Source organism: Pleurotus ostreatus (assembly GCF_014466165.1).
Source record: "Pleurotus ostreatus strain PC9 chromosome Unknown scaffold_6, whole genome shotgun sequence".
Taxonomy (NCBI): Eukaryota; Fungi; Basidiomycota; class Agaricomycetes; order Agaricales; family Pleurotaceae; genus Pleurotus; species Pleurotus ostreatus.
This window is the reverse complement of record NW_023503161.1, coordinates 872,059-893,228: the sequence shown is the minus strand read 5'-3', so window position 1 is coordinate 893,228 and position 21,170 is coordinate 872,059. Positions and strand designations below refer to the sequence as shown.

The window sequence follows — 21,170 nt, the reverse complement described above, 5'->3', positions numbered from 1 at the left end:
TTGCGTGTTGTTGATAAGTGTCGAGAGTGGGTCTTGGGTCTTGGGTATGACTTCCCTCATGCGTCACGACTCACAAAGCACTTCCGACGCGTGTTAAGCTACTTCAATCGCGCAGATAATCAATGCCCTTAGGATCATTACTCGATATACTCTTCCAGCATGGAGAAGGGCACTGACAAAGGCGCTCAGCGAAGCCCTAAACACGCGTACGGTTTATATCCTTTCATCATGCTGACCATCCCCAGAAGTCGATATGACAAGCTATATAATATGTTCTTCAATGTTGAATCAGGTGGGTCATCAACCTTTGACTATCGATATTTACATCTATCCAGTTCTCATGGTCATCGTCCGCTCAGCCGCCGACATGCTCGCACCCGATACTGCCCTCGGCGCAGCGTACAACTCGTACGCGAGGCCCTCTTGCGCACCAAACACCCGCACGGATCTGCTGAAAGAGATCACCACTTGGATAACAGAGAGTTCATCGATAGAGGACTTTAAGTCGGTGTATTGGCTGCATGGTGCCACCGGCACGGGGAAGACAACCGTTGCCCAGTCCGTCGCCCTGGAATGCGCAAAGCGCAGGATCCTCGGAGCCAGCTTCTTTTTCTCTGGGAGCGACAATGAACGGAACAACGCTGGCAAAGTGGTCACTACCCTCGCCTATCAACTTTGTTTACAGTCAAAAGACCAGGATTACCGCACGCGGTGTGCGTTGGACAAACAACCCGATGTAGCGCGTCAATCGTTAGTATATCTCATCTTTGAATCCGGCGATACTCCGTTGTATTGACTTCCTACAAGGATGGCGGACCAGGTACAAAAGCTGATTACTGATACTCTGGCGAACGTGAAGAACTTCCGAAAGATCATCATTCTCGACTCGCTCGATCAGTGCAGCGAAGACGATGTCCTCGAACTCGTCCCTCTCCTGTTCAAGGCCGCGACGAGCTCCCCGCTTCGCTTCTTCGTCACCAGCAAATTGACCCCTCCCATCGTCAGCCTCCTGCAGAAGCACGCCGCGCATGTCAACGCCGTCGATCTGCTCGCTTACGACGCCAAGAATGACATTCGGCTCTTCTACCTAGCGAATTTTCTGAGGATTGGGGAGGCACGGGGGTTGAAGGACCGGTGGTTCAGCGAGGACGACCTTGCGCGGATGGTGGACCTCGCAGGGGGGATATTCCTATACGCTGCCACGGCAGTCGGGTTCATCGCTAACTCAAAATCGCAGGATTGTCAAACTCAGCTACGAGCCTTGCTGGGGACGCAACAGAATCAAGCTGGCGGCGCTTATGGTCGCTTGTACACGCTTTATGGCCATATTTTGACGTCAATTCCGAAGGAGACATATCAGGGCTTGACCCGAAGAGTCATCGGGACTATATGCCTTGCGTCGTACCCACTTTCCCTTCCAACCTTGGATCGCATACTGAGTATCAAACCAGGCGAGTCGTGGCGATGCCTACAAGACTTGCGTGCGATCTTCCAGGTGCCGAGCTCCCCAAACGACAAGGCCGGTTGTGTGACGCCCCTCCACAACTCCTTTATAGAGTACATCACCGCCCCCTCTCGCTCAGGCCGCTTCGCCATCAACGTCAAAGCCCACCACTCGTATCTGCTATGCAAATGCTTGGATCCGATGATTGCTGGGCTCAGACGCAATATCTGTGACCTCCCGCCTTCTGGCGATCTCAATAACTATGTCAAGCGGATGATCGCGAAGAAAAGGGCGCAGAATATCGACGGCGGACTGGAGTATGCCTGTCGTTCTTGGCACTACCATCTGGCGAACGGTGGGATCACCAAGGAGGTGCTCGAGCGACTCCGCCTGTTCTCACAGGCCACTCTCATCTATTGGGTGGAGGCTATGAGCATATTGGTGCGAGTAGATGATATTTTGATATCACTCCAAACCGTGTTGTCCACGCCCAACGTAAGCCTTTTAGTTCTTTCATCCACCGCTTTACCTTACTCTACCTTAGCTCCCAAACTTTCTCCTTGAGCGTTGCAGAGAGCTGGAACAGGCTGTCGGAGATGGAACGACCAGGGTCGGTGACTGGCCATTGAATATCTACAAGGCATGCAGCCCAACTCTGGTCAAAGTGGCTAAAGCGTTGCCCCCTACCCCGCCGCTGCCCGGAGACGAGCCGCTTCCAACTGTCAAAGGGTTATTCTCCTCTATGCCTATACCACAACCTGCTGTTGGGGGCACAGAAGCTGATGTACTCTCGCTTTCTGATACAATCCAACGCTGTGAACTCTTGCAACCGCCCCAGCCACCTCGCGCTGAACAAACTCCCAAATCTAATTTACCAGATGTTCCTCCCTTTATCGATGCTCCCCCCTTTGTGGCAGAAGGCGGAGAGGGATCCTTCACATGTGCGTTCTGTATGGAGGAAGTAGGGAACGAGGTCATCGAAGGCATCTTCCGAGGCGAGCCTCTGATTATTGTGAGTACCATCGATTGATTACCATATTCAGCGCGCTCACAATACAACGCCATCAGTGCGAGTATTGCTTGCAAGGTCCACTCAGTAAACAGCAAATATTCAACATCTACATTCGTCACGGACCCCACCAGTTGACGCCGTACACCCCCATGTGCAGTCAGTGCCGTCGGTGGATTTCTGTCGAGGATCAATGGATGCATTGCATTGGCTGCCAACACGTCCCCGGACTTGACCTTGTATGTCCCTACGCTAACCACTTCTCCCCATGCTGACCATTACGTTAGTGCCTGTCTTGCTATGCTTATCGCGTAGCCACTCATCCTATGGCTTGCGAGTTCATCCAGTGTAAATACCCTCCCTCCAATGTCTAGCTTGCTCCCCCTTTTGGGCCGTATTTACCCTGTAATCCATAGGAGTCACCCCTTACTATTACGTAAATTTCTCACACGGTAGTCTGAGGTCTTCGCAGCTGCATTCTCAAGTTGAAGAAAACTTGAAGTACGAGTAGGCGATGAGGCTTTTGTTTTGACGTTTCCTCCCAGCATTAGAGCATGTCCTGCGATGGAAGACCTTCAGTATTCTCACCCATAATGTTGCCATGTAGCAAAGCCGTACCCAACCGGTTGGTCAAGGTGCTGGTCCGTTATTAGCTGCTTGGGTTGCTGCTGATTTCTTCTCGTGCGCAGGTCGCGATGTATGAACACCTCGCTGCTCTATGGGGTGGCCCGCCAAACTCGTATCACTTCTCATTATATAGCCAGTGGGCACGCGCTGGTTGGGGCATGGTCATGACGGGGAATTTCCAGGTCTCGGGGGAGCACTTGACTCTTGGCCGAGACGTAGTCATTCCGCGAGAGATCACCGACGCGACTTTGAAGCCCTTCATTCAGCTCGCAGATGCCATGCACGGGTCGGAACAAAGCCTGGCGATAATGCAACTGTCCCACTCAGGGCGCCAGTCAGCGAACATAATTGGCGGCCGATGGCCTTTTGCTCCGCCGCGTGCGCCGAGTCCGGTCCGTGTCGGTAGTGCGTCTTCGTCGGGATTCCTTGCGGACGTATTCCATTGGCTATGCTTCCAAATACCGGATCCCTTGTCTGTGATGGAAATAGACGACGTCGTAGAGGCATTCTCCCGTGGTGCGCGCGTAGCTGCGCAGTCTGGGTTCGATGGCATTGAGTTACACGCAGCGCATGGATGTGAGTGAGGAAGAAATCTCGCTTGTACTTGATAGACATACCATTTAGATCTCCTCGCCCAGTTCTTGTCTCTGAAGGTGGTTCTCACCCTTTACGATGAATGTCTCGACACTGATCACCGTGCAGACGAATCTACGTAGCGATGAATATTCGGCTGAGAATGGGCTCCGTATAGTTCATCGCATTTTGTCAAAGATACGCGAAGAGGCTCCTCCTCGATTTATCGTTGGCATAAAGCTCAATGCAGCCGATTACGCGACAAGTGGAAGCGAAGATCGTGCCCTTGAGCATGTTCGTGAGCTAGCTGCCTCGCGGCTAGTTGACTTCATAGAGATTAGTGGAGGTGACTACGAAAATCCAGGTCAACCGCTCTGTACCATCTTGCTTCGCATCGCCAACTAAAATCATTCCGTAGAATTTACCTCCACCTCCACGTCTCCAAGGCAGGCTCTATTCACCCGCTTTTCGCGCGAAGCATTGTTGGCCGTCGCATCAACCGTCGCAAACCCGCCCTTGATCCTCCTAACTGGCGGTTTCTCCAGCCCTGCGCAACTCGGCACGGCGTTGGACTCTAAGCACGCTGACCTCCTCGGGATCGGAAGATTCTCAATCATATGTCCCGACCTCCCGCTTACCCTTCGCCGAAACGTGCACTCGCCGAACTCACAATTCAGTAGTCGACCGTCCATTGAAAGCGCCGACCCCACAGCGCTGGACCCTGCCTTTTCGTGGCTGTGGAAGCAGGTCAGACAAATCAAGCTAGTGGGTGCCGGTGCAGGCATTGCGTGGTATACGTTGGTCCTACGCGAGCTGGCAAAACAGCGGGCGACGACTACTATATCTAAGGACATGGGAGTTGTGAGGGCGGTGTGTGGTATGTGGTTGTGGCTTGGCCCCACTGCTCCATCAAACGGCCCTATCATCTTCGCTCTATCCCTCTTTGCGGTCTCAGTCGCTTTGTATTGGACAGACGTATTTAGAATGTTTGAACAGGTGTTTCCAGACATCTCTAGGAGCGGGCTTGCAATGTTCCTGTAAACTCTATCGCGCAGAAATATCCTCAGCACCACAGCTCATGGCCAGACATATTCAGTCAGGATGGTTGTGATTGCGGTGCTACAAATACATATTCCATGTCTTCGGTATTTATTCAATTTGACCTATCGTCTCCAGGCCGCGGTATTTTGACTGCTGCTGCTACTTCCGACGAATTCAATGGCGTGTCGCCAGGGCGTGCTAAAAATCAATTAGTCCAGAAGCTCGCGTAATGGCCATCGATGCTCACCATACTTGTGATTGCCCTCCTTCGCTCTCGTGTCCCTGCCGGCGGCGTACATGCCTCCAGCGGCGAGACTTATTGCTCCAACGCAAGCAATTGCCTAAGATCAATCATCAATGAGAAGTCCAACTCGCAGAGCAGGGTGAGGGGGGGAGAGGTAATACCCACCCAGTTTCGGCTGTATTGTGCTGCTCCTGATGCCATGATAATGGGGAATAAATTGGGAGATAACTGCAATGAAAGGCCAATGTATATCGTCTGGCAAGATAGGAGGCTGACAGGAGCCCTGACGTCGATTATTGGTGCTCTTGGAGCTTGACACAAGGGGTTGAAAGCCATTGAAACAAACCAAACGATGAGCGATACACGATCCCCTCATAGTCTGTGTGAGTTCTAATTTCAATGATGAATGAGTCGAGCGTAGAGACGTGGTTGTGGCTTGTCGTGACACATTGTACGTCGTTGGGGAGAATGAACGAGTCCCTTTCTAACGTTCGCGTCCCTGTGCTCTGGATACGACTTGCATCAGGGTTGGAGAGTGCTTCGAAAGTACTTACTTCAGCGTACAATGGATGGGAATAACCCTGAGAACAAGCGCCTCGACAAAATACGCTTGTCAAGACGAAGGGTGACATGATGTTGCCGTCAACATCCAGTTTCAGCCAGCACCGAAAGTAAATAACAAAGGTACTAACTGAATACACGTCACCTTTGTTTTCTTTTTGCCATTCATGAACCAGAGCATCGACCTCCACCGCAGCCATGATTGTTATCGTTTAGTTTTTCGACACCCTTGCCGGGCAGTGTGGAGAAAGAGGGTCACTGACTCGCTGATGTCGTCTGCGACTCAAGACGATAACACGTCAATACGCAGACCCATTATTCCAATGTTTATCGACGGTACAATCTACATGTTGGCAGAGAACATGGCTATTGAGCTCCTGGTGTTACCCGACCCGTCCACAAGTAGGTTGTCCTGTATCAACAACCGAAGCGTCAGAATCTGTGGTTTATGAACAGCGGGAACATCTTTACCGCACAACCCGAGCCCAAGTTGGCGTTTCCAACCCAACCGGGCTCCCAGTAGACGATACCGATGCCCCGACCGCTGGGAACGTTTTGCAGAACATTGCGGATGCCGTTGACCCATGTCTGCTGGCCTGATACACTCCTGGCGATGGAGGATTCACTCATCGTAGCGCTGCACGTCGAAGTCGCCGGCCAGTCTGTCTCCACAACCATGACATCCTACAGCAAATTGAGCGCGAGGCCTTCGCTACGCTCAATCAATTGGAGCTCACCTTCCCAACTAAAGACACCGCAGCTTGTAGCCCATTTGCAAGGTTTGCGTATGTGGCCCTAGTATTGTAGAACGGGTAGAAGGAGAATCCCAAGATATCGACATCTTCGCGCGCAAATTGACCCTGGAGGAAGATCCCGCCGTAGAACCAGTTTATCGTGCCCGTATCCCACCCATCAGCGAGATGTACCATGATCCGCACAGAACTGGAAGCCGCTCGGACACCATTGGCTGCTGAATGGAGGAGCTGCGAGAGAGGGGAGAAGCCGCTGGTCGAGATTCGTCCCACAGGCCATAGCATTCCGTCGTTGATCTCATTTCCGATCTATCGAGGTGACGTTACGGTTGTTCGTGGGACAGGGAGGACGTATGGGCTCACCTGGATCATGGTGATTGGGGTCCCTTGGTTGGTGAAGGCATTCACAACATCTCGGGTATACCTTGGGAGTCGATCTCAGTATAACGCGACAGGGCGTTCAGAGTATGCACGTACGTCCAAATTTGAGTATTGAGGCCCGCAAGGTCCTAACAGTGGAATTTGAGTTGTGTTTATGATTATCATTGGCACACTCTTACCTTTGGCCATGAACTCGGAATTGATTGATGTCCGGGATCAGCCCCTACGAAATGCAAGTCAGTTCAGTCTTGAATCGAGGGCCTATCCCCTGGAATGATTCGGGACGGGAAACTCACAGGTATCGCTGTAATGTAGATCGACATAAATAGACAACCCAGCAGCTTGGGCTCTCTTCGCAAGCGCCAGTCCATAGTTCAGGCTGTACTGGGAATTGCTGGTGCTTGTCCATATGCGGATGCGAGCAATGTTGGCACCGTGGTTCCTTAGGATAGTTTCAAAGGGCACGGTGCTACCCCCATCCTTGTAGCGAAGACCGCCTCCTTCCAGATTTGCCAAGGAAGAAAAGTCCGCCCCACGCCACGTCAGCGCCGCGCATAACGAGGCTAGAGAAACTAGGGAGAGGACGAATCGCAATGGTGAATACATTGAACGGGGATTGAAACCGGAAACGCACTACACAGCCCGTATTTATGCCCTCGTCCCGGGGCTCCATCGGATATATATTGGACAAGTATGGGGTGTGCAAGGCATAGTTACACGGTCCGCTAGGACTCAATGTTGGCGCCTTGCTCCCATAACTTAAGACTTCGGCGATCCATTGTGGGATAAAACTAGCTGATATCGCACTAGGAGCCGACACGACCATTGGAATGCAGATCACTGGTGAAAGCAAGGATGACTCGATAGGCAAAACGACGCCGAAGCACAACCGAGTATCCGGTTCAATAGAATAACAGACGGTGCAGCTCATGAGACCCGGCGGGAAGCGAAGCACTGTCAGAACCGTCGGAGCGGCGGGGAGAGCGGCGAATGTTTGTTGAAGGTACGGCCCGCGCTAATTTCCCAGCGACATCAAAAGAGTCGGTTAAGCGGTGGAGGGACTCACATGTCCATGACCTGCTGGATGTCAGATCCTAGTCCATACGGTATAACGTGAAAGGACCAGCTGTCATTGATGTATTACATCACATGGTGATTACTACTCCCATTCCGGGAAGTAATACGTCGATCAGCTACAGTTCGAAGACTTATAGTTGGAATTATGAGGACAGAAAGTCTCACCTATGATACATGGAGACGGGTGACGTGCGTGGATCCGTAGCTACACTTCACGGCGATCATCATGGCGGAGACATTTACGATACTTCTCGCTCATAAAAGTAACACCCCAGAGAGTTTAATAATTTCAACTTCCCCTTCGCGGCGGTTGATGCTGCATTAGTGTGAGACGAAGATGTAGACGGATTTCCAGGCAGTTCATAACGACGGGGTAATGTCGCAAAGGAAGATGCATACGCGCAGATCCGATGGCGCTGAGAGGAGGACAGAGTAGGCGACAAGAAGGCGAGCACATATATTTGCAGCTCCGTGGGAAGCTGTGTGAAGGGAAATACTGCGAGCGATGGATCGATGCGATGAGAAGGCAGAAGAAGGGTTCGTGCGAGGCGTAGCAATTCCAGTGCTTCCTTGCGCGTTGCCTTCCCTAAATGATCATTGCGCTGCATAATCGGAATTAATGCCGCGTTATTTTCTTGCCAAGTACCGTGGGTCGGGAAATCGTCGTCTTCATCTTGCGTAACATTATTATCCACTTCGCTTCCAGGCCCATTATTCGACCACATCTCTACCGATGTGAGAGTATAATTATGCTGCTCGATCGCTCGAATCACCGAGCGTACACCACGAAACCCGAGGGAATTACCGTTGAGTTTGACGGTTTCGAGACGGCAGCAGGGAGAAGAGAAATATTCTACAAGAATGGGAACAGATCGATGGGTGATTCCCATAGCGGAGCAATGGAGCTCCCTCAACGAAGGGGAATCCAGGAATGGAGCGTAGTCGGTTATGAATTGGTCGCCCAAATGGCGATTAGTGGAAAGGGTCAAGACTTCTAGACATGAAAGGTTCGTTGCCTCCGCGAAAGACTTTGCGAGGGACGGATCCGTGCAAGCAAATTCGTTCTATAAGAGGATAATTAGTCACATTCTTGATATGCCAGTCGGTCGCTCACATTTTGCACGAACAACTCCTTCAGGCTAGTGTCTCCTTTCAAGAAAGTGACAATTGAAGCGAGCCCGCGGTCTCTAATCCCGTTCGAATTCAGGCTGATCTTCTGTATGCGGTATTTACGACCAGCATCCGAGGCCAAGAATTCAAACAAGAGTGTACATCCATCATCTGCCAGGCTGTTATGGCTTAGGATGAGTTGAGAGATATCATTATTGCGACGATCTAGGATAGCGGCGATGATGTCCTTTGCGCCTGGAAGCTGTCAATTTGTGAATATCGAGCGAGCCTACCCCACTCACCATCTGCGCCTTTTAAACCGGCATACATGTAGTCAATGCTTCCCGTACGGGGAACAGAGGTCGTGCGCAAAATGAAGCGTGGCCCAAACATTGGTTACTTTTTCATGTAGGATCGTGGGCAGTTGGTGGGCAGAGTTCGCGACGATGAAGACATGATTGAAGTAGTCGGACCCCGGCACTGATGTGACGACTCTAATAGTGTGTGACAAGGTGTGACTCTCCTGCAAACTTGCTCTTTCTTCTCCGCGAGTCTGAATTGCATCCGACCTGCGAAACCAAGTCAGATGCGTGTCGCAGGGGAGACTACTGGACAGAACGTGGATTCGGCGCCATCTCTTCGAAGTCGACCCTAGGCTGTGTCAAGGACAACGATGTTACTGCTCTCGTAGCCTGGTGAGTCGCTTGGGGTTTCTTCCTATATCGTATTCTCATGAGAGGGCGTAGATGCCGTTTGGCACGATTGGTGGATTTCAATCCAGAGGATGCGATCTGGGGAGGCATACGTGTGCCTCTAATGACTCAGTGTCGACGAACTCGATAGTGATCTATCCAAACGACAAATATGGCCCTCGTCGACGCGTTTGTCACATTTGAGGCAGCAATCGTGTCGTGTCGTGTATAGAGCGACCTGTGACTGTCTCAATCGTGTCGCTACCACCGTAGTGCAACGCTAGTCACGGCGAAGGGCGCGATGCATTGGTGTCCAGAAGACATACTTCCTTTCCCTTCAGGCGAGGTTTGGCGCTGAGAACTATGCCGTGCATATATGCGCTTCTATCATAGCAGTGGTGACTTCAGCAAAGCCTCGCGCGAAGTTGGTTGGGCGCTGAATCCCATAATCTTTACGGTGGAATGCAGCACCATTCATTGTTGAAGGCAGGGTGTATATACATTGGGTCAGTGCATAATCGTCTTTGGATCTATGGACACCCGCTTAATGCATAGTAACATTTGCCAGGGCCGGGCCTTCCGAATGCAAGTCACCAGGCCCGCGCTTGAGATCGTCCAGATAATCTTGCGGGGATCTTTGAATTTACGAAGCCCGTGCCCCGGGTCCCGCAACCTTGAATCTGGCTCTGGTTTAATTACTGAGCTTCGAGCTTCTTTGTGCCTTAGCTAATCCGCCAACAAGGGCATCTCTCACAGCTGGGAACACGCCGTACTGGTGGTCCCACATTCCCTCCGTATCGATTACTCATATCACCCTTGGTTTTAAATATCTTTGATATCACACTGTCGGCAAAATCACCATGGCGGATACCATCTTGAAGGAACTCAATGCGTCAAAGCTGTTCGATCTTCAGGGGGTAGTGGCAGTGGTGACGGGAGGCGGTACAGTAAGTACTTGCAACTTCATCAAGTAGGCAGATAATGAATGCTTGCAGGGGATTGGGATGATGATCAGTTCTACACTTGTTGCGAACGGTGCAACGGTGTACATCATCGGTCCAAAGCAAGAAGATCTTGACAGGTACTCGTATTCTCCGAATGTAAGCGCCAATGGCTGTAACGAAAAACAGGGTTGCCAATACGTACAACCGGGCGTCTACGCGAGGGAAAATTCATGGAATCGAAGGTGATGTTCGTCTGAAGGCAAGTGCACTGCTGCGCTTTTATGTCGGCAGGCAGGTAGTCATAGCTGACGACCGTGTAGACAGAAGCTAAGCGTCTTGCAGACGAAATTGCCAAGCGTGAGGAGTATGTCACCGTGCTTTTCAACAATGCCGGTGTAGGCGGTGGCAATTTCAAGAGGCCTTCCGAAGCCACGGCTGCAGCGTTTGTTGCTGAGTTCTTCGATCCGGTGACCCAAGATATCTTCGACGATACACTGCGTGTGAACGCAGTGGGTGCATATTGGATGAGTCTCGCTTTCCTGCCTCTCTTAGAGAAGTGGAAGGTCTCCGATGACGCGGTAGCGAGAAAGTTTGTGCCTCAGATCATTATGACTAGCAGTATGAATGGTTGGACAAAGGTGTTCCATGTTTCGAGGTAGTTCTTGTGCATGAACTCACTTCTTGCAACAGGACTCGGCGACGTCAGGTGTTTCTTACCCTTATCTGTTCTCCAAGAGTGCTATTGGGCATTTCACATCTACTCTGGCGCACGAACTCCTCCCTCTCGGAATACGAGTTAATGGGATAGCTCCAGGTATGTGCCAATACTGCACATGCTAGATCAACTGGATCTCATGGCAATCCCAATACTCGTTATAGGCCTCTTTCCGTCCGAGGTATAAGTTATCTGCTTCTTCGACGCGGAGCCGCCCTAGCTTACTCAACAAACTCCATTAGATGTCCATCAAGAAGAAGTCAGACGACTGCGGAGTTTCGTACATTCCTTCTGGCACTCGGTGGGGGTTTGAGATACCTGCTGGATCCACGGGTGGTACGAGGGTAGACATCGGCACGCTCGCCCTCTTTTTGGTGGCAAATCATTTTGTCAACGGTGAGACTGTGCTCATTGATGGAGGAGTAAGTTCATTGTGGCCTGTCATTCTTATTTGCAACCTGACTGACATCTCTAGACCCTTCTCAAGCATTCTTCTTCATACTAGGATAAACAGTGTACTTTATGTACTCCTCTAAAATTGCTTCGTCGCTGAATCATGAGTTGGCTTGGGTGCGGGCTCCGTTTCAGATCTCGGGCAGGTCCTACTCCCCGAAGTACACCTTTCCCCATGGTCCCTTGCTGACTACGACCACCAATCCCCAAGAACTTATCCGTCTTTTGATCCTGGCGCCCCATCATCGTCATGAAACAAGACTCTGGGTGCACGCGAGGTTTCGCCTTGCTCTATATAAATGTATTTCCCGAACCATCCATCTATATCGTTTCCATCTTTCCATTTTCATCAAGCGCGATGGCCGACAACATCTTGCACGAACTAAATGCTAGGAGCCTCTTCGATCTGCGCGGTGTGGTGGCCGTGGTGACCGGCGGCGGAACTGTGGGTTCATCAGGCTTCTGTTTCTGATTTAGATTATTGGCTTTAGGACTCTTGCTCACACGTCGCGTAGGGAATTGGAATGATGATCAGCTCCACTTTGGTTGCAAACGGCGCGACAGTATATATTATTGGTCCGAATCAAAATGATCTCGATAAGTATGTTCTAAGTACCGTTTTTGGATGGGCGTTACGCTGACCCTGTTGATTAGAGTAACAGATATTTACAATGCAGCGTGCGACAACCACCCTGGAAGAGGAAAGATGTATGGCTTGCAAGGTGACATCCGACTGAAGGTTGTCTGCGTCCGTGGTCCTCGGAATATCAGTACTAATCAAGTGCTTTTGACGTTCAGTCTGAGGCCACACGCCTTAGCCTCGAAATTGGTAAACGAGAACCATACGTGACTATACTATTCAACAATGCAGGAGTAGGTGGCCAGGGGAGCTTCGTGCGACCCACCGAGCCCACCGCCTCCACCTTTGTCGCCAACCTATTCGACGCTGTTGATCCCGAGTCGTTCGATAACACATTACGCACAAACGCTGTTGGCCCTTATTGGATGAGCCTGGCCTTCCTCCCTCTCCTAGAAAAGTGGAAACATGCGGATATCCCTGCTGCAAGAAAGTTCGTTCCTCAAATTGTAATGACTAGCAGTATGAACGGTTGGTCAAAGGTAAACGGTCTTCATTAATTGGGTGCTTTGACGGCATACAGGGACTGCAGATCGACTGATATAAATTGTGGCTTTGTTTCAGGATTCTGCCACCGCTGCTTTCTCGTTCCCGTACCTCTTTTCGAAGAGTGCGATCGGTCACTTTACTTCATCGCTGGCTCACGAGCTTTTGCCTCTTGGGGTACGCGTCAATGGTATTGCGCCAGGTATGTAACTCCCCACGCCCATGTAATAACTGGTGTGCATGAACGCCTGACTCTATTCTTGGCAGGTCTTTTCCCAACTGAGGTAAGGACGAGCCTCTCTTTGACACTGGATCCTACTCACTGGGGCTCGCCAGATGGTTAGTCGGGACAAGGCGGACGACCTGGGAATATCTCACATCCCACCCGATACGCCATGGCCTCTTGAAACACCCGCCGGGTCTCTAGGTTCCAGAGTGGATATGGGGACGCTTGTTTTGTTCCTCGTAGCCAATCATTATGTCAACGGAGAAACAGTGCTCATTGACGGCGGCGTGAGTTCAGCTTCTTGTCTACTTGCGCGATAAAATGTCTAACAGATACCACTGACAGTCGTTGTTGAAACATCCCTCTTCGTACTAATATTAGTACAGGTTGTGTAGTACGGCAATTCATTCTACTTCATTTGATGTTGGATGTTGGGCTTGTGGAATCTGTCGTCGTATCTGTCGTCGTCGTTCGCATAGATTTATTGGTACTATTTATCTACCGAAACTCTCAACAGCAGTTGTGTTTAGGACTACAACCAGTTGTTTGTGGCTTTGTGCTACGCGTTGCAGACGGGCAAAAAAAATTGTGTGATATCCATATGAACAACCCGACGACGACAAACGTAGGTGATAGTTAGTTAGGTGTGGCATGATGATGTCGGGGCCTAGCCGTTGACCAAGGCTCGGACAGGAATTAACGGGGAAGTACATGACAATGAGTCGTAAAAGCAAGAAAGCGACGAGATAGACCCAACTATTTTTACAGAAAGGAGATAGGAAATACACAAAACGTACGCGCGTCTGGCAGCGAATCAGCGAACAAATTATAATAAATACTATCCACGATTCCAAGGAGAAAAACCGGAGGCTCAGACCAATATGTCCATACGAGAGCTCCAGCATCCCCCGATGTCGTAACATATGCAGCAGTGGCACTACGATCTCACTCATGCTCGCACAGGCCCAATCTGGTTTTCTACGTCTCCCATCGGTGGCGATCTTGGGAAGGTCCTCAAGAAAGATGGTCGGAACGAGAAGCCAGGGCGAGTAGGAGGTGTCTCTCCTGGGGCAGTTGCCGGCTGAGTGCTTGTCGAATTCTCCCCTTCCTCGGTGCTCGGAAGCCGAGGAGGCAAAGGAGAGGTCGTTAGCCTAAGTAGTGATGTATACGCTATGTCACGATGGACTTGAGTTCAGCAACAACGGAAGAATACGACCAAAACTTACGTTGTCGGCACACCGGACAAAACCACCCTTTTGGCTTGCGCTTGCGACGGGCAGTGACGGGCGGAGGTGGTGTCATAAGTGTAGGAGGAACATGGGCGCCAGCCACTTCGGCCGTCTCGCCGGTTTGATTATTACCGTCATCATTTGCCTCTGTTCCATTGGTAGCAGCTGCCGGTTCCTCCGTCTGAGTGATATTTCCACCGGCACCAAACTCGACCATGTTTACGGCACAATCTTTACACGCGACAAGGTGTCGACAAGGAAGGAGAACGACTTCCCGTGGAGAAGACAGACAGACTAAACACTCGGAAGATGGATCCTCTTCATCGTGCCCATCAACGGGAGGAGTGGTGGCGGAGGGAGTGGTAGTTGGTGGGTACGTGTGGGATACGGGAGAAGCAGTTGGAAGTGGGGCAGTGGGAGCGGGGGTGTGAGAGGCCTTCGACGAAGACGATAGACCGAATATTTCGTGGAGTTGAAATGTATGAGGACCAATCTATGTCAATTAGTACCTCACGCTGTACTGCGTGCAGACATCGCGCTCACCGTCGCTTCTCGTTTAACGACCTTAACGACCCATGGCCGCGTGTCTTCTACCGCATCCGCACCGTCAGCAAGGGCTGGATTGACCCCGAACCTAAAAATATGGAGGTATGTGACTTGTTCATTAGGAGAGCTAAGCTCGGCTCCTTGTTCGTCCAACGCAGCCAATCTAATGGTTACACGGGCACCTTGCTTATCTTGTTCCTTGTCCTTCTTGTCCTTCTCCCCGTCCTCAGCAGCGGTATTAGACCCTGGTGAACCAGCAGGTTCCGCATCCAATACGGCGAGCGCCGGACCCGCAACACTACGATTCTGAACATGGGTGCGGCGGCGGAAGTGAAAGTTGGTGAAACGCCGGCGAGCATGGCGAGAGTTTGCGTTGCTTTCGGAAGTAGCTGCTACAGCGCCTTCTGCAGGTATTGTATTGTCCGCGGCATCGGTGTCCGATTGTTCTGCCAACTTTGATTCAGCCTGAACCTGCTCAACATCGTACCTCCCGAGTTCTAAAATGGCCCCATCAGAAATCTTGAGGGCCTTCCCAAACCCGCCTTCTACGATACTTTCGTAGACAAGGATTTTGGTCGGAGTTGAAGAGGGACCGGTAGCCTCAGGATGTTCGGGCAGGAGGTGAACATGCACATAGATACCACACTTTGGGGCATCGCAGTCGAATTCAAACTCAAGACCATGATGGTGGTGGTGATGATTAATGTCCCCACTGTCGTCAGTAGCTTCGTTCGACGGTGCTAAGGGGGAAAGTCGAAGAGTCGGTCGCTTAAGATTGACAAGTGCTTGGAGGGTGGTAGTCGGTTGGGTTGTCTGGGAGCGGTTAGTACATGTTACACAGCGGGAGTCATGACATACGCACATCTTTACTCTTCTCTATCCATCCTTGGACCACGTCAGCTGTCAGCTCGTCTACTAGTACTTTCTTCTCCTTGATTTGAGTCCAAGCGGGACCGTTGTTGACTGATCCTATATTAGGTCCAAATACCGACTCGTACTTGGTCTTGATGTCGCCATCTTTGTTCCCTAGCGCAGGTCCGATTCAACGCCACCGCTTGTAGAGGAGGATAAAGGGGAATACCTTGAGTCCCTGCCATGGTAGGTTGCGTAGATGGACCCCGTGCTGGTCGCAGAGGTGGATTCTGATCTTGTCGGGCCAAAGTTCGTTGGATGTGGCTTTGGTCTACGTGGAAGATCAATGACACGGACTTCGAACGATCTCTCGGACTCACACCAAGTGCTGAACATGGCTTTGCAGTTGAGGAGCCAAAGTGAAAGTAGGACTTAAGAACGAGACAGTCTGGGAAAATGATGTATAATGGGATAGGATTCCGGTAAGGCGGTTCTTCCACACTTACCTTATACAGTGACACCGTGGCACCGCTCCCTCGCAAGCTTGAAATATCCTGGAGCGGTTACGGGAAGCACTGATATCCGTCGAGTCCGCAGTTGTGGATGTACTTGTGCAGCAGGTGATTTGTCCCTATATATGCACATCCGTTCAGTCTGATACCACCATAACGGATGAAATCCCGTAGTCGCGTACAATACCTACTTTCCTGATATTCCCTCGACACTCAAGCTCTTGGAATTGCTGGATTCTGTCCGCGCCGGGCGAATGGAAGTGGTGGTTGAGGACAAGGATTCCTTGCTAAATATAGATGCTTACTGTTGTGATTATCCTATGGGTCGTGGGAATGACGGACTGATACTTAGATAAGCGGGTCGTCCCAGTTCAAACTCCGTGATATCATTTACCTCCCTAGACCCTACCGCCCTTACTACAACGTACATCGTAAAGGGTTACGCTGAAAATGCACACATATGGGCATGAAGATCTCTGATGATTGCCTGCCTCTTATCATCTCGGACGACTACGTTGCAGGTAAATGGTCTCGGTTTGAATGAAACACCAATCTAATCAGCAATCAGCATTCTCTCAATGGACTTTGGGAGGTGGAGATACCTGAACGGGCTCAAACGCGTCAATACCTATGTTTCCTGTGCCCGATTCATCCCTAGAAAACGTAAAGGTCCATAGTAGATTCATGACGTTGGCACTCTATTTATCATACTATTTAGTGCCCAGCCTGTGACTTCGTCGTGGAGTACGCACAATTGTCGCCATCGCGATGGATTCACCAGGACAGATACGCTTTGGGGGAATTAAATTGAGAAGAATTGATGAGTTTAGTACGGAGAGCTCACTCTTCCAGCACCGAAGGACAAGTTATCACGGAAACCATCAGTATCAATATCTATCTCGATATCTTCCCTGAACCCGAATTGAGAGTTTAAATAGCGTTCCGGTTTGAACGACTCCGGGTCTTCGAATAGCCCTGCGAACCAATAGTAAAAACATCATCACAGTCGTTGATGGGGCCCAAACATACGTGGGTCATGATATATTTCCCCTGAGTAATGCGTAAATTATGGAGCCGTTCCAGTTGTATAAATATACTCACAAAGGTTAACGACTAATACAGTGCCGTTAGGGATGATGTAATCTTTATACTGAGAAAGTTTAGCATAAAAGCAGAGCAAATGGAGGATAAGCACACCTGTAAGTCGTGAGCGCTCTGATGTGGTAATCCAAACGGAACGACCGGGCAGATTCGATGGACCTGTCGAATTTCACACCTTATGAGGATCCACTGTCACCTCCGTTAGCACTGAATACGCCTACCTCTTTGATAACCGCGTTGATATAGGGTAGGCTAGGCAAATCATCCAACGTTGGCATCCTGTCTCCACCAACGAGTAGGTCTAATTCAGCTTGCGCCCTCGCTTGACAAGATGGATTGTTCATTACGGCCAGTATGAATATCAGGATAAACACAGCGGACGTATCACCACCAGCATCCATGAAAGCATCGGCAATCGATCTGAATAGAGAGAAATTTGAGGATATGTAGAACAGAATGAGCATGCCGACATATACCTGGCGTCGTTCACGGTCATATTTAGCTTGTCTAGATTCTTGAGCATGCACCCAACGAACGAACTAGAGGAGGTCTCAGATGTGAGGGATTCTGTACATCCTCGGAACAATCCTCCGTATAGATCATTGCGCTCTGCTTTGACTCGTTCGCAGCGCCCTTTCCACGATGTCCATCTCGCCGGTACATGTTGTAGCACCGGGAGGAGGTCGATCGGTGGATGGTTGGCGGGATTCAATGTATCATTCAGTAGCTGAACTGCTTCAAAGAATTTCTCAGCTTCTGAGCCTTCGTACACCGTTAACCTTTTCCCGTAAACAAAAGATGTCGTTAACGACACTGATGTACGCTTGGTATGGGAAAATAAGTTCTAACAGCATAATTCGTTGAAATTCAGCGTTTCTGATGACAAAACAAGTTCAACTTACTTGAGGAGAGTCGAGGATGTCGACTAGGAACTGGGCGAACTCAGCTTGATAAGCGGGGGAGCGAGCGAGAGTGGTGTCCGAATCGAGGAACATACGGACTGCTTTACGGCCAGTCTTCCACAGTCGGGAGTCTGCGAGGAAGAAAGTAAATTGCAGGCGCGCACTGAAAATCCGTTGGATTCATCAAGGTAACGGACCCGTATTCTCGGTTATGAGGTGCTGTCCTAATATTCTTGTTGCCATAAAAGTCTTTAAGCGATTGCCCGTGCATTGCCCCTGCTTGTCCATGATAGCCTTGACCGCGGCAGCGCTCGCCATAATTACGAAGGTGGAATTGAAGACTTGAAGCTATGGATGTATGCGTTAGCCCCCGTCTACGGCTCCTAGGTCCCTCATGTCAATCTATCGTTCACCGAGTACACATCGCCATATGTCTGAGCAGACTGGTCACGCCTAGGAACGTATTGAGAGAAGCACGTTAGCTATTCTTCGCGGACGCCACAAATAAGGAGTTCCCATGGGAGACTTACTGAAAAGCCTTAGGGAAATCAGTAACGTTTCCAAAGATAAATCTTGTTGGTGGCCCGGGCGGCAAACCTTTCTCTCGCTTGCTGATGCGCCATATCCTCGATAAGCAAAAAACAAAGACGCCAGACGCGATGGCAAATACGCTCAGGTGTGGGGTCATGGTAGTAGAGGGGACCGAGCAATATTAAACAAACCCTTATATCATAACGACGTCCTCATTTCCTGGCTGTCTGCATTATGGGGTAAAAAGCCAACCGAACAAGGATCTTGAACGTAATGGAGGTCGTGAGAAAGGTACGATAGGTGATGCCGTGATGCATTCACAGAAGAGGTATCTTGAAAGCCCCGCCAAGATACTGTCGCGCCGTTAATAGACTGGTAAAGTGAGCTTGGCATATCGTAGTCGTTTGCTCAGAGCCTAGAGGGAAGTTCTATCAGATCATAGATGAACAGCCTGCGAACGTTTGTACTCTTATAATCAGTTGCTTATTTTCACTCTTGTTGTCGACGTTGTCACCGAAGGAGCACATTGAGCGAACATACCCGACATTCTATGCTCAACGGAGACTCGGTGGGAATCCTAGAACTAGGCTGCATGCACTCTCTATATCATGTGAATGTACCCTCGAGAAGTATGAACGTGCGATATGAATCAATGGGAACAATATTACTTGTAAGGAAGGTTCGATGGAAGGAGAAAGGTCTCGAGTCAGCCACGTTGTTTCTTGCGTTCTCACTCGAAAGAAACCATGTCTCGCCCACAGTAACCCGCCGTGCCAAAATTGCATAATGAGCATATTGATGGGGCATGAATACATGAGAATCAGAAAAGAAGAAGACAGGAAGCTCATGCAATCAACTTGACAACGCCGCCAGCCTCCTTGATTTTTTGCCTAAAATAAACGAACAATATTTAGACGTGTGCGATTACTAGATGGCACAGAAACGTACTCGGCGATTTGCGATACGGAACGGGCTTTTAGGATGAATGGGAGTTTGGGTAGTCTATGAAACGAGGTCGGGCGTAAATGAGGTCACCGTCGAAGCAACAATGGAACGGAACGCACTGTCCATTGCCCAATACTTTTCCATAGCCGTGCAGCAGGGTGTCGATCACTGGGACGACATCGGATGCCTCCGTCAAGCCCTTCTTCTCCTCTGCGGGCACCAAACTCCAGAGCTTGTCGATGTTGATGATCGGTCGCCAAAATTGGTTGCGGGTGAGATGGAAATGGCGCATACCAACTTTACCGAAGTAACCAGGATGGTACTTATCGAAATTGGTACTATTTTGAGCCCAATAATTAGAGTATCCTAGAGAGATGTATTGTGTGCATACCGGTGATGATGCTGACCACCAGCGAGACCACGACCACCCGGATGCTTGCGGTGCTTTCCTACACGACCGTGGCCGGCGGAGACATGACCACGATGCTTGCGGGTCTTGGAGAGATGGGTAGGCATAGTCTAGTAGAATTGTAAGAAGGACAGGTCAGTAACTTGATCGCAATGCCGTCTCCTCCACTCGCGGGTCCTCTGACCATATCGCCTATGAATTGCGGATTATGGCCTCCAGGAAGCGAAGTGATGAATTTCCGTCCAAGCGTCATCCAACCCAAATTTTGTCCATCCACCCAAATTAAACACTTTGCGAGGGCCATTATGACTCCAGCAGTCATGTTATACACGTATGAGCCGATGCGAGTGAAGCCTGCGACAAAATAACGGAGAATATGCTGACCTTGAGGAGTGTTGATTTACGGTAGCCTTGTGCGCACTCTCGTTAGATGACTTGTGAGGGTGGTGAAGCGTGGGAAGCCTTAGTCAGATGCGTCACGCAAGCGAAAGGTTGTCACACTCCGGGGTTACTCCTCCCTTGCACTACGCCACACCCAAGTTATCAACCAATTTATCTTCGTTTCTAACCTGACCTAATGAACGCCATAAATCGACACGAGCTGTTTGTTCTCGACGAAGGAGAAAATCCGTTAGTAGAACGCGATGAACTATGTCTCAAATCATTCAATAAACCAATAATACAGAGTAGAGGTTACAGAAGACACCAAGATCCCAAATGCTGCGACAATAAGAATTGCCAAGCAGGATCATACACTAGGGAACATGGTTCGCGCGTGAGTAATTGTACTTTACTCTTCATCATTGATAAAAGCCCGACACAATCCTAAGACAATTGCTCTCCATGCCATCGGTTCTCTTTGCCGGATACAAAGTTCCCCATCCTCTCCAACCATATTTTATAATCAAGGTCCAAACGGATGGGACAATCACACCACAATTTGCCCTCGAAACTGCTTGTAATGACCTCATAAAAATGGTGGGTGACTTGGAAGTGAAATTCAAACGGGAGTTTGCTTTCAAGGATGCGGACGGTGCTACTGGGTCGAACGCTGCAGGGGGACCCACGGCAGGGGGCGACGACCCCTACGGCGGTGGAGGAGGTTGGTCGGAAGGCAAGGATTATCTTGACTTCTGATGTATATGTTACCTGGTCCCATTATATTTGAATG

General features: G+C 50.2%; 10 protein-coding genes across 10 annotated transcripts; 5 read left to right on the top strand and 5 right to left on the bottom strand.

Annotated features, from left to right (window-relative positions):
• Positions 1–159: 159 nt before the first annotated feature.
• PC9H_008549 (uncharacterized protein) lies at positions 160–2,768 on the top strand (the record flags this gene model as incomplete). The annotated part of the gene is made up of 7 exons (XM_036778058.1): positions 160–292; positions 336–750; positions 808–1,939; positions 1,989–2,456; positions 2,513–2,540; positions 2,614–2,692; positions 2,741–2,768. 7 exons carry the CDS (start codon positions 160–162, stop codon positions 2,766–2,768), a joined length of 2,283 nt encoding a protein of 760 aa, XP_036629486.1.
• Positions 2,769–3,007: 239 nt separating this feature from the next.
• On the top strand, positions 3,008–4,694 carry PC9H_008548 (uncharacterized protein; the record flags this gene model as incomplete). The annotated part of the gene is made up of 5 exons (XM_036778057.1): positions 3,008–3,088; positions 3,143–3,656; positions 3,705–3,733; positions 3,783–4,017; positions 4,072–4,694. The coding sequence occupies 5 exons, from the start codon at positions 3,008–3,010 to the stop codon at positions 4,692–4,694; spliced, it is 1,482 nt and encodes a 493-aa protein (XP_036629485.1).
• Positions 4,695–5,842: 1,148 nt separating this feature from the next.
• Positions 5,843–7,238, bottom strand: PC9H_008547 (uncharacterized protein; the record flags this gene model as incomplete). Its single annotated transcript, XM_036778056.1, has 7 exons — positions 5,843–5,911; positions 5,971–6,183; positions 6,237–6,560; positions 6,615–6,675; positions 6,729–6,760; positions 6,812–6,855; positions 6,929–7,238. The coding sequence occupies 7 exons, from the start codon at positions 7,236–7,238 to the stop codon at positions 5,843–5,845; spliced, it is 1,053 nt and encodes a 350-aa protein (XP_036629484.1).
• A 710-nt stretch (positions 7,239–7,948) lies between these two features.
• On the bottom strand, positions 7,949–9,212 carry PC9H_008546 (uncharacterized protein; the record flags this gene model as incomplete). Its single annotated transcript, XM_036778055.1, has 3 exons — positions 7,949–8,773; positions 8,824–9,074; positions 9,122–9,212. 3 exons carry the CDS (start codon positions 9,210–9,212, stop codon positions 7,949–7,951), a joined length of 1,167 nt encoding a protein of 388 aa, XP_036629483.1.
• Positions 9,213–10,371: 1,159 nt separating this feature from the next.
• PC9H_008545 (uncharacterized protein) lies at positions 10,372–11,675 on the top strand (the record flags this gene model as incomplete). Its single annotated transcript, XM_036778054.1, has 8 exons — positions 10,372–10,458; positions 10,507–10,592; positions 10,642–10,718; positions 10,780–11,093; positions 11,146–11,269; positions 11,335–11,351; positions 11,413–11,592; positions 11,646–11,675. The coding sequence occupies 8 exons, from the start codon at positions 10,372–10,374 to the stop codon at positions 11,673–11,675; spliced, it is 915 nt and encodes a 304-aa protein (XP_036629482.1).
• Positions 11,676–11,981: 306 nt separating this feature from the next.
• On the top strand, positions 11,982–13,347 carry PC9H_008544 (uncharacterized protein; the record flags this gene model as incomplete). Its single annotated transcript, XM_036778053.1, has 8 exons — positions 11,982–12,068; positions 12,139–12,224; positions 12,278–12,362; positions 12,422–12,742; positions 12,825–12,948; positions 13,014–13,030; positions 13,083–13,259; positions 13,318–13,347. 8 exons carry the CDS (start codon positions 11,982–11,984, stop codon positions 13,345–13,347), a joined length of 927 nt encoding a protein of 308 aa, XP_036629481.1.
• A 574-nt stretch (positions 13,348–13,921) lies between these two features.
• Positions 13,922–15,995, bottom strand: PC9H_008543 (uncharacterized protein; the record flags this gene model as incomplete). The annotated part of the gene is made up of 6 exons (XM_036778052.1): positions 13,922–14,142; positions 14,199–14,694; positions 14,745–15,560; positions 15,610–15,773; positions 15,829–15,930; positions 15,980–15,995. The coding sequence occupies 6 exons, from the start codon at positions 15,993–15,995 to the stop codon at positions 13,922–13,924; spliced, it is 1,815 nt and encodes a 604-aa protein (XP_036629480.1).
• Positions 15,996–16,550: 555 nt separating this feature from the next.
• Positions 16,551–18,802, bottom strand: PC9H_008542 (uncharacterized protein; the record flags this gene model as incomplete). Its single annotated transcript, XM_036778051.1, has 13 exons — positions 16,551–16,664; positions 16,714–16,809; positions 16,864–16,902; positions 16,956–17,086; positions 17,141–17,161; positions 17,213–17,261; positions 17,309–17,371; positions 17,434–17,632; positions 17,689–18,056; positions 18,115–18,245; positions 18,312–18,462; positions 18,528–18,567; positions 18,645–18,802. The coding sequence occupies 13 exons, from the start codon at positions 18,800–18,802 to the stop codon at positions 16,551–16,553; spliced, it is 1,560 nt and encodes a 519-aa protein (XP_036629479.1).
• Positions 18,803–19,489: 687 nt separating this feature from the next.
• On the bottom strand, positions 19,490–20,106 carry RPL28 (60S ribosomal protein L28; the record flags this gene model as incomplete). Its single annotated transcript, XM_036778050.1, has 4 exons — positions 19,490–19,535; positions 19,594–19,647; positions 19,710–19,928; positions 19,982–20,106. 4 exons carry the CDS (start codon positions 20,104–20,106, stop codon positions 19,490–19,492), a joined length of 444 nt encoding a protein of 147 aa, XP_036629478.1.
• A 470-nt stretch (positions 20,107–20,576) lies between these two features.
• On the top strand, positions 20,577–21,136 carry RPB11 (DNA-directed RNA polymerase II core subunit; the record flags this gene model as incomplete). The annotated part of the gene is made up of 3 exons (XM_036778049.1): positions 20,577–20,629; positions 20,685–20,774; positions 20,830–21,136. 3 exons carry the CDS (start codon positions 20,577–20,579, stop codon positions 21,134–21,136), a joined length of 450 nt encoding a protein of 149 aa, XP_036629477.1.
• Between the last annotated feature and the right edge of the window lie 34 nt (positions 21,137–21,170).